The sequence below is a fragment of the Echinops telfairi genome, unplaced genomic scaffold (assembly GCF_000313985.2).
Source record: "Echinops telfairi isolate 266 unplaced genomic scaffold, ASM31398v2 ScPeMD7_9;HRSCAF=40, whole genome shotgun sequence".
In the NCBI taxonomy this organism is placed as follows: domain Eukaryota; kingdom Metazoa; phylum Chordata; class Mammalia; order Afrosoricida; family Tenrecidae; genus Echinops; species Echinops telfairi.
Window position 1 is genome coordinate 33,399,003 of NW_022103906.1, and position 14,657 is coordinate 33,413,659.

General features: G+C 39.5%; 1 protein-coding gene across 1 annotated transcript in view; it reads right to left on the reverse strand.

The window, feature by feature from the left end:
• ADAM32 (ADAM metallopeptidase domain 32) overlaps nucleotides 1-14,657 on the reverse strand; it is a 137,393-nt gene that overhangs the window by 51,033 nt on the left and 71,703 nt on the right. The window contains exon 10 of the mRNA XM_004707658.2: nucleotides 3,299-3,467. Coding sequence (XP_004707715.2) covers nucleotides 3,299-3,467 — 169 coding nt within the window. The remainder of the gene's footprint in view (nucleotides 1-3,298; nucleotides 3,468-14,657) is intronic.

The following is a 14,657-nucleotide window of genomic DNA, read 5'->3' on the forward strand; positions in this document are numbered from 1 at the left end:
AATGTGAATGGGGGTGGGGAAACGAGGAGTGGAGACCCAAAGCCCATCTCTAGACAATTGGACATCCCCTTACAGAAGGGTCACAAGGAAGAGCTGAGTCAGTCAGGGTGCACCAATGAAACACACACCTTTCCTCTAGTTCTTTAATGCTTCCTTCCCCGACTATAATGAACTCAATTCTACCTTAGAAATTGAATTAGACCAGAAAATGTACACTGCTACAGATAAAAGCCCACAACACAGGGAATCCAGAATAAATAAGCCCCGCAGGGCCAACAATGAGAATAGAAATACCAGGAGGATAAGGGGAAGGTTGGGGGACACAAGGATCAACATATAACCCTCTCCCAGGAGGACAACAGAAAAGTGGGTGAAGGGTGACAACGGACGATGTAAGATACAAAAATAATAATCTATAACTTATCAAGGGTTCATGAGGGAAGGAGGGATGGAGAGGAAGGAGGGAGAAAACATGAGCAACAGATACCAAGGGCTCAAGCAGAAAGAACATTTTTTGAAAATGATGCTGGTAACATATGTACAAATGTGCCTGACACAATGCTGAATATATAGATTGTGATAAGAGATATAAGAACCCCCAATAAAGGTATTTAATTTTTTTAAAAGGAAAAAGAAAACCCAGTCTTTCTCCCTCAGAGCTTCTGGTAGTTTCAAACTGCCAACAGTGTGGATTGCAGCCCAAGGCATAACCACTACACCACCCAAGGCCCCTCATCAATCATTTATTGCTGTGTAATAAAGTAGTGTTCTGTGATGTGGATATGCCTTATTTTGTTTACCTATGTACCTGTCAAAGATTATTTTGTGTCATTTCCAATTTTTGCCTATTATGAATTAAGTTGTAGTGAACATTCTTGTAAAAAAGTGGGTGCATTTAAAAGTGTACATTGTGTGGACTTATTCTACTAAATGAGAAACTGCTATACAAAAGCATAATAATTAAAATAGTTTGATATAACTACAAACACATGAAACCTATGTTTTCATTAATTCTATAGTTTCTATCTTAAAAGTATGGTACCTTCTTCAATCCTTCAAATTCTAAATTATCAATAAGCACCCTTCCCAAGATTTTTCACCTTATTATTTTTCCTGGTGTGGCAGAGAGAAATTACTTGGTATGGATGAATGAGGGGAACGTGGTAATATGATGCATGAATCTCTAGTATGGGGATTGTTTAGTGTTGGGGTTGATTTTGTAATTCCACTGGGTACAAAGTGAGCCAGCTCAGTAGCAGGAATGGGGAAATCTCATGACTATCAAGAAAGAAGAGCCATGCGTGAAGCACATGCTTTGGATGCTGGGATCCCTGAGAGGAGGGGCAGCAGCATAGGCAGAGTGAAAATGAATGCTTTAGCAGAGCATGGGTTGACTTTGGGGCTGTTAGCAGTGCTAAAGGAGATTTGTAACACTTGGCCCAGCAGGTCAGAGGCCAAGGTGCAGAATGGCTAAGAAGCTGAGGATCAGAGATAGTACCTGCTGGCATGCCAAGAAGAGGCCCCGTGGGCAAAAGAACTGCAGCGTTAACATTTTTTATCCTGGATTATAACATGTTAACTTCTCTGTTGCTGTTGTTAGGTGCTATCCAGTTGGTTCTGACCCATAGCCACCCCATGCACAACAAAATGGAACACTGCCCGGTCCTGGACCATCCTTCTGATTGTTCCCATGCCTGAGCCTGTTGTTGCAGCTAGTGTCAATGCATTACCTTGAGAGCCTTCCCCTTTTTCACTGCCCCTCTACTTTACCATGCATGATGTTCTTCTCCAGGAACTGGTCTCTCCTGATAAGATGTCCAAAGTAAGTCTTACCATCCTTGCCTCTAAAGAACACTATGGCTGTGCTTCTTCCAAGACAGATGTTTGTCCTTTTAGCAGTCCGTGGGAGTGTAAACAGTCTTCTCTAGCACCACAATTCAAATGCATCCATTCTTCTTTATCCAATGTCCAACTTTCACATGCATACGAGGCCATTGAAAAATATCATGGCTTGGGACAGGAGCAACTTAGACCTCAAACTAACACCCTTGCTTTCCAATACTCTAAAGAGGTCTTGCACCGCAATGCTCCCATAATCATTGACTGTGGATCCAAGCAAGACAAAACCCTTGACAACTTCAACTTTTCCTCCATAATCATGAGTATTATCTATGAGTTCAGTGTGGCCATTGAAATGGGTTACAAACCCAACAGAGAAATAAGAGTGCCATGGGATTGGCAGAATAAGGGAAAGAAGATTGGAAGAAGGAGGCCTGAGCAGATGTGGAATTAGATTATCTTTACCCTTGTGAAGGCAGAGGAGGCCAGACACCACTTTAATGCCAGTTGTGCTCCAAGCCTTCCTTACCAAGTGAATAATCCAAATAACTCAATGAACAGATTACAATACTGTATAAGAGAGAGTTTTAGATACAGGATAAGTGTACATTAAGATAACATCCCAACCCAGTGCTGTCCAAGCACGTAAGTCCAACATTAGCCCATATGTCCTACACCAATCTACAAAGTCCTCTTGAGTTTCACAAAACCCACGCAATGACACCGACTGCAGGAGGAAAGCCGAGTCAGTAAACGTGTAAGCATTTCAGCGCTGGCAGGGGTCTCCACCCGGGTGCTCCAGCACCCAGGGCTGCATCGGGGTAGGTCCATGTGGCTTCTTCTCAGGGTTGTCTTGCAGGAAGTGAGCCTTGTAAGCTGAATCAGGGAACTGGCTAAGGCAGCTGCACCCTGGTCCGACCATCAGAAAGCAAGAGACCCAAGAACTATAAATGCGAGATTCACCAAGCCATTTATCTCTGCACCTTTCAATTAATCCCACATGTGTTTATCAGCCAGGTTGGCACAATAAACCTTAACTATTTCAAATACTAACACAGATTCTCTCACAATACTACTGATTCCACTACAGAGTAATCACCAGAGGGATATTTGATGAACCACTGACTTATTTACCTTCAATAAAACATTTTATCGATAAAAAAATTTTCCGCAAATATTTTGGAAAATCTTGTGTATTTAGTCTGAAACATAAAAGCTCATCCTAAGCCTTTCTTTTCCCACCAATAGTTTCTTGGCAGTATATTTTAAATGTGATGGGTTCCTTCAACCCATCAAATCTAGACAGTATATTCTTGTACATATCGTACTTGAACTTGATAGCAATTAGCTTCACTGTTCTGCATGGTACTCAGTCATATATGACAGACCTAGCATTTGTTATTTTAAACAAACTCAAACAATAAAGCTATTAGTCAATTTTCTAAGCTGTAGGACTTACTGTTCCACAGTCACAGACTTCATTACCCTCCACTTTTCCATTTCCACAGATTGGAGGCTTTCTCTGCATCAGTGGCTTATTCTGAAGACATGTGGCATGCATATTTGAAATGAAGTTTTCAAAGTCATTCAGACTGCAATTGCTGAACATCTTCACACCACTGGATTGCCTAAAGATTAATTGGTATAATGATGTTGACAAGCTTCTTCCTTAAACATAGGTCTATATGTCCCTGTACTTATATAAATTAATTCCAAAATGCTAAATTTAATGTTATAATTGTTGGGTACCCTAGAGTTTTCACATAAATATCTCATGTGACAGAATAGAACTGGTCCAAAAGGTTTTCTAGGCTGTAATCTTTATGTAAGTAGATCTTCAGCAATTTCTCCCACTGAGCCATCAGGTGAATTCAAACCACCAATCTTTTGGTTAGCAGCTGAGTGCTTAACCACTGTACCATAAGAGTCCCTTGCTGAACTTAATAAGTAAAAATAAATGTTTGGATCAAGTACTTAGAGTCCAAAATCACTCTTTAGGAGATCATATGATCTCATTCACTGGAATATATATACTTATTATATATACAATATTAAGAAAAGATTTATTTCATTTTATATGTGCATTGAAAATGATACCTACCAAAAAACACAATGACATAGAGTTGATTCTGACTACATAACAAGTCTATAGGATGGAGTAGAATTGTTCCCTAGGGAGCAGACTGCCTCATCTTTCCCCCATAGAGCAGCTAGTGGATTCAAACTGCTGTCCTTGAGATAACAGCCAAATTTGTAACTGGCTATGCCATGTGAGACTGTATGCTAATTCTTACGATAAACAAAAAAATGGCTATCCATGTGTACAATGTCTCTTCTAAGTAAAATAAAACTGAAATTATAGAATGGGGAAAACTATGCCTTCAGTCATTTATGCAAATTCCTGAAGTTACATCAACCACTGTTTAAACTTTTCTACTTTCTCTGTCTATCCCTATCCCTATCATAAAATTCAAGATCAAGCTTTTTTAAAGTTTTGCATTCCTCTTTGGCAATAAATTTTTTTGTAATATTTACACAAAACTTTGCAATAATTAGTTACTTTGGTAGTGAGTTCATTAAATCATGAGATGTAATGATAGTGTTCAGTGCTTAGTAAAATTAGAATCAGCTGCCTGTTCATTCTTCATAATAACAACAAGCTTTTGTTAAACTACACTATACTGTACTTAGTTCTGAGCTACCTCAAAAATGTGAAAACTGTATATTAATCAAAGTTTACATAGTTACATCCATCTCACTAAAATCAATAATTGTAAAGATTATTTTCATAAGATGTGCCACTCTCAAGATGTATTTAAAATACATAAGACAAGGAGTAAAATTACATTAACTGCACAATGACTATAAATCAGGTATCTTACATAATTGATCACTTCATCATCACTACAAATTAGTATTGCCAACAATATGTTGGTATTGTCAACAATAATTTGTAAAAATTGAACTAAATTTCAGAGATGCTAAATACCTCACCAAAGGCAGATAACTTTAAATTGGTAAGATCAAGATTCACACGCAGTTACTTATGCCTTCACATTCAAGGACTTTTTACCACTCTCTATTATGATCCAAAATTCATATTTCAGTATTACATAATCCAATAAAATATTTACTATTAACTATTATTATATACTTTACCATAAGTTCTAAATTTTAACAATGTTATTGGCACTTTATCCACATATTGTATAATTCAATAGTTCAATCATATCAAGAAGAGTTGTACAATCATTACCATATTGATTTTAAGACATTTTTTTCTTCCTTGTATTCATTATTATTCGTGCAATTTTTAAAACTGTGGCAAAAAATACACAACAAAACATTCTCCATTTCAATGACTTCTACATGTATAATTCAGTTCCACTGATTAAATTCTTCATTTTGCACAACCATTATTGATCCCCTTTTCCAAATCATTCCATCATCAACATAAACTCAATATCCCCTAAGCAAAACCTCTTCCTCTTTCACCCACAGTAACCATTGATCAACTTTGGTTTTGTTTGATTTTTTTTAATAGTTTAATTATTGATATAATATTCACATATCATACAATTCCATGGTTAAATATATATTTATATATATTATGATTATGTATCTATCATCATAATCAGTTCTAGTGCTTCATCCCCTCTCCTGCATTCCTTGTCTACCCAGGAACATAGAACTTGGTATATTCTCCCCTTAGGTTCCTTACAATTATTGTTTGGCATCGCTTCCCTATGCAAGGTTGCTCTTCCCATTTATCCACCTAAACACCATCAGAAATATCAGTGCCTCCTCCTAAATGTAGATGCTCCTCTCCCTGGTCTTAACTTGATTTTCCAGTACGTTTCTCGTCTCCTGCCTGTGAATGGCCTATTGATTTGTTGCAGCCACGTCATGACGGTATATAGCATCATGTTGGTGGTCTTCTCCCTTTTCCCCTTCTTTCAGGAATGACCCCAGCCAATGTGAGGTCTTCTCTTTCAAGGTGGTTCTTATGAAATGCACATAAAGGGAGTATTGTATGGTTCATGGCTGATAGGCAGACATTCTACGCTTTTGTTTGGGAACTGGTCTCTAAGATTTGCTTAAATGGTGTTTCTCCTTATAGTAGTGGACTCATACATTTGTCCTTTTGTGATTGACTAACTTCACTCAGCGTAATGGTTTCCAGGCCCTTCCATGTCACGTGGTGTTTCATGCATTCATCACTGTTTTTTCAGGGATGCATAGTATTCCACTGTGTGTATGTACCATAGTTTCTTTATCCATTCTCCCACTTTGGAGCATTTGGTTTCTTGCTATTGTGCTGTGCTGCTATAAGCATGGTGTTGTCTCACTTATTTCCTCAGAGTATGTGCCTAATAGTAGTGTTGCTGGATCTTATGGGATTTCAATTCTCAGTTGCTTTAAGTTTCACCATATTTTCCATAGTGGTTGTATGTATTTACAAGTCCGTTAACAGTGTATATTATTTCCTTTCTCTCGTTTGGTGTTTTCTGGGTTTTTTTTTTAATTGGGCTAGCACTGGGGCATAAGATGCTATCTCATTGTTTTAATTTGCACCATATGGCTAGTGATCGTGAGCATTTTTTCATGTGTTGTTAGCCATTTTCACTTCATTTTGGTGAACTATCTGTTCATGTCTTTCTCCTACTTCTTAATTGGGTCATTTTTTTATTTCCTTTTTGAACAGTTATAGATTTTTGTAATTAGAGTCTTGTCCAATGTGTTACTGATATTTTTCCCCCAATCTGTGGGCTCTAGTTTTAGTCTTTTGAGGAAATCTTTTGATGACAAAAGTAATATAATTTCACCATGTTCCAGTCACCTATTTTGTCTTCTGCTGTGTCTGCTTCCTTTATTATACTCAGTAGCTGTATGCCCTGAAATAAGGCCCTTAAATTTGTTCCAGTTTCCTCATCGATGATCCTGATAGCTCCAGGGTTTACATTTAAGATTTTAATCCATCTTGAGTTCGTTTTTGCATGGGAAGGTATATGGGTCGTGTTTCACTCTTCTGCATATGAAAATTCAGTTTGTCCAACACCATTTGTTGTGAGGGGAACGAGCCCCTAACAAATCATCACAGGTCCAGTAGGCACAACTGTACGTGATACTATATAAAGATTATAGTAAAGTCATAGAGAATAAGAGAGATAGGAGAGAGTAAAATAAAGGAGTCAGACACGTTTCATGGTAGCATGCTCACCTCTGCCTCTCTTGATGGTCCACGTGAAGGTGCAGAGGAGGAGAGGGCAGGAGAGAGAGGGAGCCAAGGGGGGAGAGGGTAGTAGGGGAACCCAGAGGAGAGAGTGTCTTCATTGTTTGGGTGCTTTTATAGGTAGCCATTAGTCATGTATATTTCAGGAGTTACGTATATCACAAGGTGGGTAGTAATCACAGTAAAGTCCCTGAGCTCACAGGTGAGGAAACTTAATACCTGCAGTGGGGGAAGACAATGAGATAATCAGGGAATGACTGCCTCTACAGGGAGACAGAATCAACCATGTTCTCACTTTAAGTCAGCGTAGCTGTTAGGGGAGAATCTGTGGGAATGACATTTGTTAGTTTCCCACAGGCTGTCTTTGTCCCATTGGATATTTCTAGGTCCTATGTCGAAGATTAGTTGCCTGTAGGCTGATGCATTTATGTCTGTGTTTTCTGTTCTTATCCATTGGTCTATATATCGCTGATGGTAACAATACCAGGCTGTTTTGACCACTGTGGCCATGTAGCAGGTTTTTAGGTCAGGTGTGTGTGAGGCTTTTTACTGGGTTCTTATAAGCTCTAAATTCTATGATGTTATCAACATAGAAAAGCGAAGAACAATTTAAATTGAAATATTTGGGCTCTCCGAATAATGTATCATGCTTTATTTACTCTTAGTCTTCATATGTGTATTTGGATTATTTTACATGTAGCTGTGATCTAAAATGAACATTTTACAATGTCTCCCAGTTCTAAGATAACTATATGAGAAAAGAAAAAGTCATCATCTCTATAGTACTTACATTTTGTCATCTCAAGTAGTCATCTCTAAGTACTTACATTTTTGTTGTCCATAATAGCAGCTCTCAATTTATGAGCATGTATTCCCAAAGGTTTTTTGTAATCAATTATATGAATTTATTTCCTAAGGATTTAAGAAGACTTTGCACTTTGAATTCTAATGCGATATTAGTTTTGTCCCCAAATTATTTTATCAAAGCTTGTTGCCACCATCATATAACTAACCTAAGTTCTGAGGTCAAAGAACAGAGAAATAAAAAGATACAAGAGAATGTAGGGAAAGAAAATCATGCTTCTATCATTTTCTGAAGTCAGAATTAGCACTGACAAATTTTGAAAGATAAACTTTTTTTGAAAGATATTTAAGCTTTTTAAAAGATATTATCTTTTAAACTATCTCATTTACCTTTTGTGGTCTTTCTTTTCAGATACTTTATTATCCCCACCCCCTAAATTCATGGTCTCACCATTCTTGAGTATCCTTACACCACCATTTCAATACCCACTCATGACCCTCAGTGGTGCGAGTGGTTTGCAATCGATTGCTAACCTGAAAGTTGGCACCCACACAGCAGACACACGGAAGGAAAGGTCTGGGGAATAGCTTCCTGATTGCAGCCAAGAAGACCCTATGGATACGTTTATATAGTGAAAAGGAATATAACAGCAAATTAGTCCACACAGCAGCACAGAGTGGTCAGTCCAAGCCACTTTTGTTGGCTCGTTAATATGCTGCTAACTCATGCAGCCCATAGCCCAAAGCCAAAGCCAAGGAAGCAGACAGTAGGAAGATGAGATGTCCAGGGGTAGGAGAGGCCAGTAGTGCAGCGTGGTGAAGCAGGACATGGTGAGCCTTACTGTGTAGCAATGCAAGGTGGCTGGCTGGAGGTGTGTTGTCAGGAGGGGTTTCAGGATGAGCAGCAGCAGACTGGCAAGGTGGAACAGCATGGTACAGTGATGAGGTCCACTGCTGTCCATGGTTGCCTCCGCCAGGTGAGGCAGAGCACTGCACAGCCCACAGGGAGCACAGCACACATGAAGAGGTAGGGCAGCTAGATCAGGCAGCATGTTGGTCCAACCACATGAATGAGGTGAGGGAGGGAGGTCGGACCATTTATCTCAGTCCCACCTCCAAAGGAGGTCATCAAGCTGTGATTGACAGGCTAAACCCCACCCATATCTTCTTACAGGTACTATGTTGACACCAAAAAGCTATTACAGGTGCTTTGCGGGTATTTATCTACACTAAAGGAGCTAGGTTTTGTTTGTTTGGTGTGTTTTTTGAGGTGGGGGTGGGGTTATACTACTGAAGCAGAGAAGAGGTCAAAGCCTGTGAAGCCGGGAGGGTGAGGACCAGCGAGAGAAACATATCTGCTGGCTTGGCTGAGAAAGGGTGCTGTCAACAAATATTTAATGTTTCTAAGCCCGAGTTGTATCCTGGTAACTTCCTTACTGAATCACTGTCAGTGAGTTTAAATTGGTTCCGTGGTCCTATAGAACAGAGTAAAACTGCCCATTTGGGTTTCCAAGATTTTAAATTGGCAGGGGAAAGCAAACAGCCTCCTATTTCTCCCAAGGAGTGATTAGTGGGTTCAAAGCACTGATCTTTAAGTTAACTGTCAAAAGTAAACAACTGCATCACCAGGCACTATACCACCACCCCAGGGCTCTTTAGTTTCCTAATAAACTTCCACAATAGTGAGTACTGTCTGTGAGTTCTGTGTGACTAATGCAATGGATTATGGAACCCAATAGAGAAGTAGAGTGCCACGGGAGGGACAGTTGGTGTCAGAATAATACAAAAATATTGAATGATGGAGACATGTCTGACCTCTTCCTCATAGGACTCATCCTTGGGCAGCTCTAGAATTGGATTCTTCTTCTTCTTGGTAGCTGGAGGACTTCAGACATGGCCCTCATACCATTTCCACAATTGCATCCTAACAAAAACTGTATGATGTAGCTACTCTGCTCTTCATTTTTCAGGTGAGACAACTGAGGCTTAGAAAGTTCAGCTAGTAAGTGAAAGCATGCTCCATACTCCAAAAATGGTATAACTTCTTCTACAATCAAAATTCTATAGCTTAATGAGATTGGTCTTAGCAAGTAATTTGGAGAAAGCAATATCAATAAAATAATTCCATTTTGTAAATAACTAATAACATCATGTTCCTTCCAAATGTATTTGGCTTTGGCTTTTTTCTTCTTAAGTTCATAACAAGGTAGATGAGCAAACCCTGACCATGTGTTTTTTCAGAGGTTCCTATGTTCTTAGCCAATGCCATTTTCTATGCCCCTTTCCTCTCTACACTTCTGAATTCCTTTGTACTCATCGGTGCAACTTGTCTGAAAGTATAAGGTTTAAGACATCAACTACCCATTGTGGGGTTAGGAGGTAGATGCACATTGAATGTTAAAGATGCTATTAAGGAAGGAAAACTGAAATATACAATAATAAAGTTTGTATCAAATATATGGAACTCTGAAACTCTGAAAGACGAAGCTCTTGAAGTTTTATAAATATGCTTGTTAGTACTAATATTGTGGTTTAATGAGACCTTGGGCAAATTGCTTAAACTCCATGAAACAAAGTTTTCTCATATGCAAAATAGGAATGATAAAACCAATTCATATTACAGGTTTGTGTAAGGATTGTATATCATTAAACAAGTCAATTTCCTAATCAACTGTCTGGCTGACAGTAAGTGCCAATAAATCATTGCTGCTAATAGTGACATCTGCTAAAATTTGGTCACTAGTTACTTGTATATTCAATGTAGTGTCACTTAGGCTATCTATGTTCCAGAGTTTAAAACAAAAAAATGCATTAAATAGAAATAATAGTTGCCTTATTCCTATGCCTTTTTTGAGAATTGACATAAAATGTGAGATATTACTGTGGAAAGGCAAAAGTGCTATAATGTATAGTATTGTGAGATTTTGAAAATATTAAGGCAACATATGACTTAAAAGTAACAAGAGTTTTGTAAGAATCAGGAAATTATATATGAAAGCATGTAGAAAAATTATAAAATATCATCCAAACTTAAATGCTTACTACCACAAATTTAAAATCAAAATTGCCTGAGTTCCTAACTCAGGACTACCTTTCACTAGCTGTTAGACCATGAGCAATTATCTTTATTGTAACTCCGTTTCTCATCTATAAAAATGGAAATACTGATGGAATCTGCCTCGTGAGATGCTGTAAGAATCAAGTGAGTCAATATACCTAAAGCACCAAAAGGACTTGAAATGGAGTAGCACATACTATGCACAGTATAACTGATTGTTATTTTTATCATCTTATTACTTGGCATGTACATTTTAAGTTTGAACTACTTTTAGGATGGAGGTATTATGACTTTAAGTGCTTAGAAGTAACTATGAAAAGAGCATGTTTTCAAAAAGCAACATTTCAATGTCCCCTGAAGACGGCCAACTGCTTACCTGGAGAATGACTCACTCTCCAACAGTCAGGAGAAACATCAAGAAAGAAAATGGGGTGCAAGCTACTTCAGAGAGAAAAATCAACAGATAAGTAACCTTAGCCCCCAAGTCCAGAGACAGTGGGAGTGGCAGAGAGGAAGAGAAGAGAGTAAACTCACCCAAGAGACACCTAGCCCTTCCTCCATCCCAACCAAGCAGCTATCACAGCAGACTTGCATGGTCTCTTAACTTCCAAGGTGGCATGCACTCCATACACCTGACCCCAAGACTATCCACACATTCTCCTCATCCCTCAGTTGGTAAGTGCCCCTTGCCTGGAGAACGCCCCTCAGCTGACTCAAGAGCCAGTAACCCATGGCCGAATCAAACACTGGTTGACCTGAGGGCCCAATCTACCTCATGACCCCTCCCCCAGCCACCACCCCAATTAGACCACACTAGGCCATCAGAGCAATAGCCTGTGCCCTCTTAGAAGGCTCATTCCCCAACATTTCTCTCCTCAGTCATTGAGAGAGCCAACCTTTCCCCACAGGGAAGGTGCCTCGTACAGCCCCTTCTCCTGTCCATCCCCTCTCAGAGACTGCCCATGTCTAAGTAGCTGAGTCCTGCCTCTCCAACCTGGGTTACTTGAATGCTATTCCTTCAGGACACCTAGCTACATTTTAATTCCACCCTACCTCCCAAAATGAAAGACCTCTAGTCTCTTAGCCCCACTTGATCCCCTGTACTCCATTCTGGTGTCTGTCTAATATGCCTAAATCTATCCCAGTGAGTCCAAGCACCAAAATGGGTGAAGTCACTCACTCCTGAGCACTGCTTTCAACTGTTCAACTAATCTCTGCCCTGCCTATTCTTTAATCCTCCCAAGGTGGAGTTTAGACTCCGAGCTCTTTTTTCCTCCCTCCCCTTCCTTAAAATAAAATCTTCCTTGTACATGGAAGATGGTTCCCAAGTAGAATCCCTTGCCTAGAACTCTCCCTGCCCAAGCAAGAAACCATCAGGTAGGGGAGTCAATCTGGGAATTCAGACATGAGACCTGAATTCTTGGGACTCTAGGAATATTTTGGTTTTCCCTCCCCACTTTTTCACCAGGGACAACTCAGCTGAGTTTGGCACGGTGGTGGGCATTTGCAGTCCCCTCTCCCCTAGCTCAGCGACTGACCCACCTGCGCAAGGGAATCTGCCCCCACAGATTCTCACCCAATTAGAAACCCCATTTCACCTAAAGCCACAGTCCCTGTCCCTCTCTAACCCCTGGGAGCCCTGCTAGGAGGCCGGAGCTCATGGTAGGTGGGGTAAACTCCATAGTTTCATGGGTTTACCAGATACCTCTCACCCACCTTGTGAGAATTCAGCTCTAATTGCCACTGCCAGATAGAAACACCCAGATAACTTGACCAGGCATCCTGCCCTGGTGATCCAAGAGCAAAGCTTGAACTCTCCAGGTGCTTCAAAGGGTTTTTGTTTGCTTCCCCTCCCCCCACTTTCTTTTGTGAAGCACACACACACACAACACAAAGTCCTTTGCCACCAGAGAAAGCATAACTTGGTGTTACAGCATATCTCGGTAGCTCACGATGTTGAGACTTACTTTTCTTAACATGATACACACCTGATTAGAAGTCTCCCTTCTCTTTGGGCCTCTACTCTTATTGCCTATGTCCACTCTGGGACTCCAGAGTGGTCGGCGGATAGCCATGCATAGTGCATAATCCCAATACTGTTCCACAACAGACCAAGGGACATTCCCACCTTTAGAACAGAAAAGTGGTGTGCCCCTAAAGAAGGACTCTCTGCTATAAACATAATAACACAGATGAGCTGCACTCTCCATATATTGTATACTGGGTTGATAAGTGACTTTGGTAGATTACTTCACGTACCCTTCACCTACACCAACCACCACTACCTCAAGACCCTGCTCCCCCCTCCTCAGTGAGACACACTTATTAACAATATAACAAATATGAGCACACCTCTTAAAATCCCCTCTTCCAATTTATCTAAAATCACTATCATTAACCAGAAGACTTCCTATGATTAATATCATCACTTAAATCCTACTCTCAATCCTCTATCTCCTATTCATGCCAACCACCCCAACTCTATCACTCCTTCCTCATCTCTACACAATACAATTTCCAGCTCCTATTTAATCCTCCTCCTCTAACCCAAAGTTCCAAACCCACACCCTCTACACAACCCAAAACCCTGCAAGCCATCTACAGCTAGACAACTATGCCACACAAACAACAGTCGATTGCAATTACCACAAAAAAAATCAAGAGAAACAAATATCAACAGCTGAAGGTTACCCAAACCCAATGGAATACACAGAAAAAGAAGCCCTTGAAATGCCAGAAGGAGAATACAGGAGAATGATGGTTAGGACCATATAAGAGATCTGGGGTTCAATCTTGAAGAGAAAGGAAGAAATTAAGATATTCATAATCTCACAATCAAAAGAAATCCAGAAGTTAAATCATGAGATAACAGAAATAAAAGACACAGTATAATAACTGAGTAATAGAACAGAAGAAAGGGAAAATGAGTGTACTTGATGACAACTAAGCAGAGTTCACCAAATGAGAGAAACAATCAAATAAAAAAGCAAAAGAATCTGAAGAAAGCATGAGAATGATGTGGGACATCATATACATCTCATACTAAAACAGGAAAAAACAAACAAGTCTACAGACAAAATACTAAAGGAATTCGTGGAAGAAAATTTCCCCAATATCACAAAGGAAGTGACAATAACCTCTCAGAAAGCACAGAGAACACCAAATAGATTAAATCAAACACACACACATAAAGACGTATCATAGTCAAATTATTCAACTTCAAGGAAAGGGAAAGAATCCTGAGACCAGCTAGAGAGGGGAAAAATCAGTCAACTTTAAACAGATAAGAATAAGCTCAGCTCTCTCCACAAAAGCCAGACGAGAAATAAGAAAATGGAGAAACATATTCTGAAATTTGAAAGACAAAAATTGGTAGCCAAGAATCCTATACCCAGGAATCTATCCATCAAATATGAAGGATAAGTAAAAGTATTCTCAAACAAGGGAATATTTAGAAAATTTGTAAAAAGGAAACCAGCATTAAAAAGAATGTTACACATATTTTTATGGTGAAAACAACAACAACAACAACAACAACTGCAGCACTCAAGCATAAGTCCCCCACAGGGTGTAACACCATCCAGAAGTCATACATTGAAAAAAGTGTCCAAAATAATACAGACTGGTTTAGGAAACAAGATCCATCAACCTGATGCCTTCAAGAGACACACCTCAAACTCATAGACAAAAATAGACTAAAGAGTGAAATTTGGGCAAAAAAAA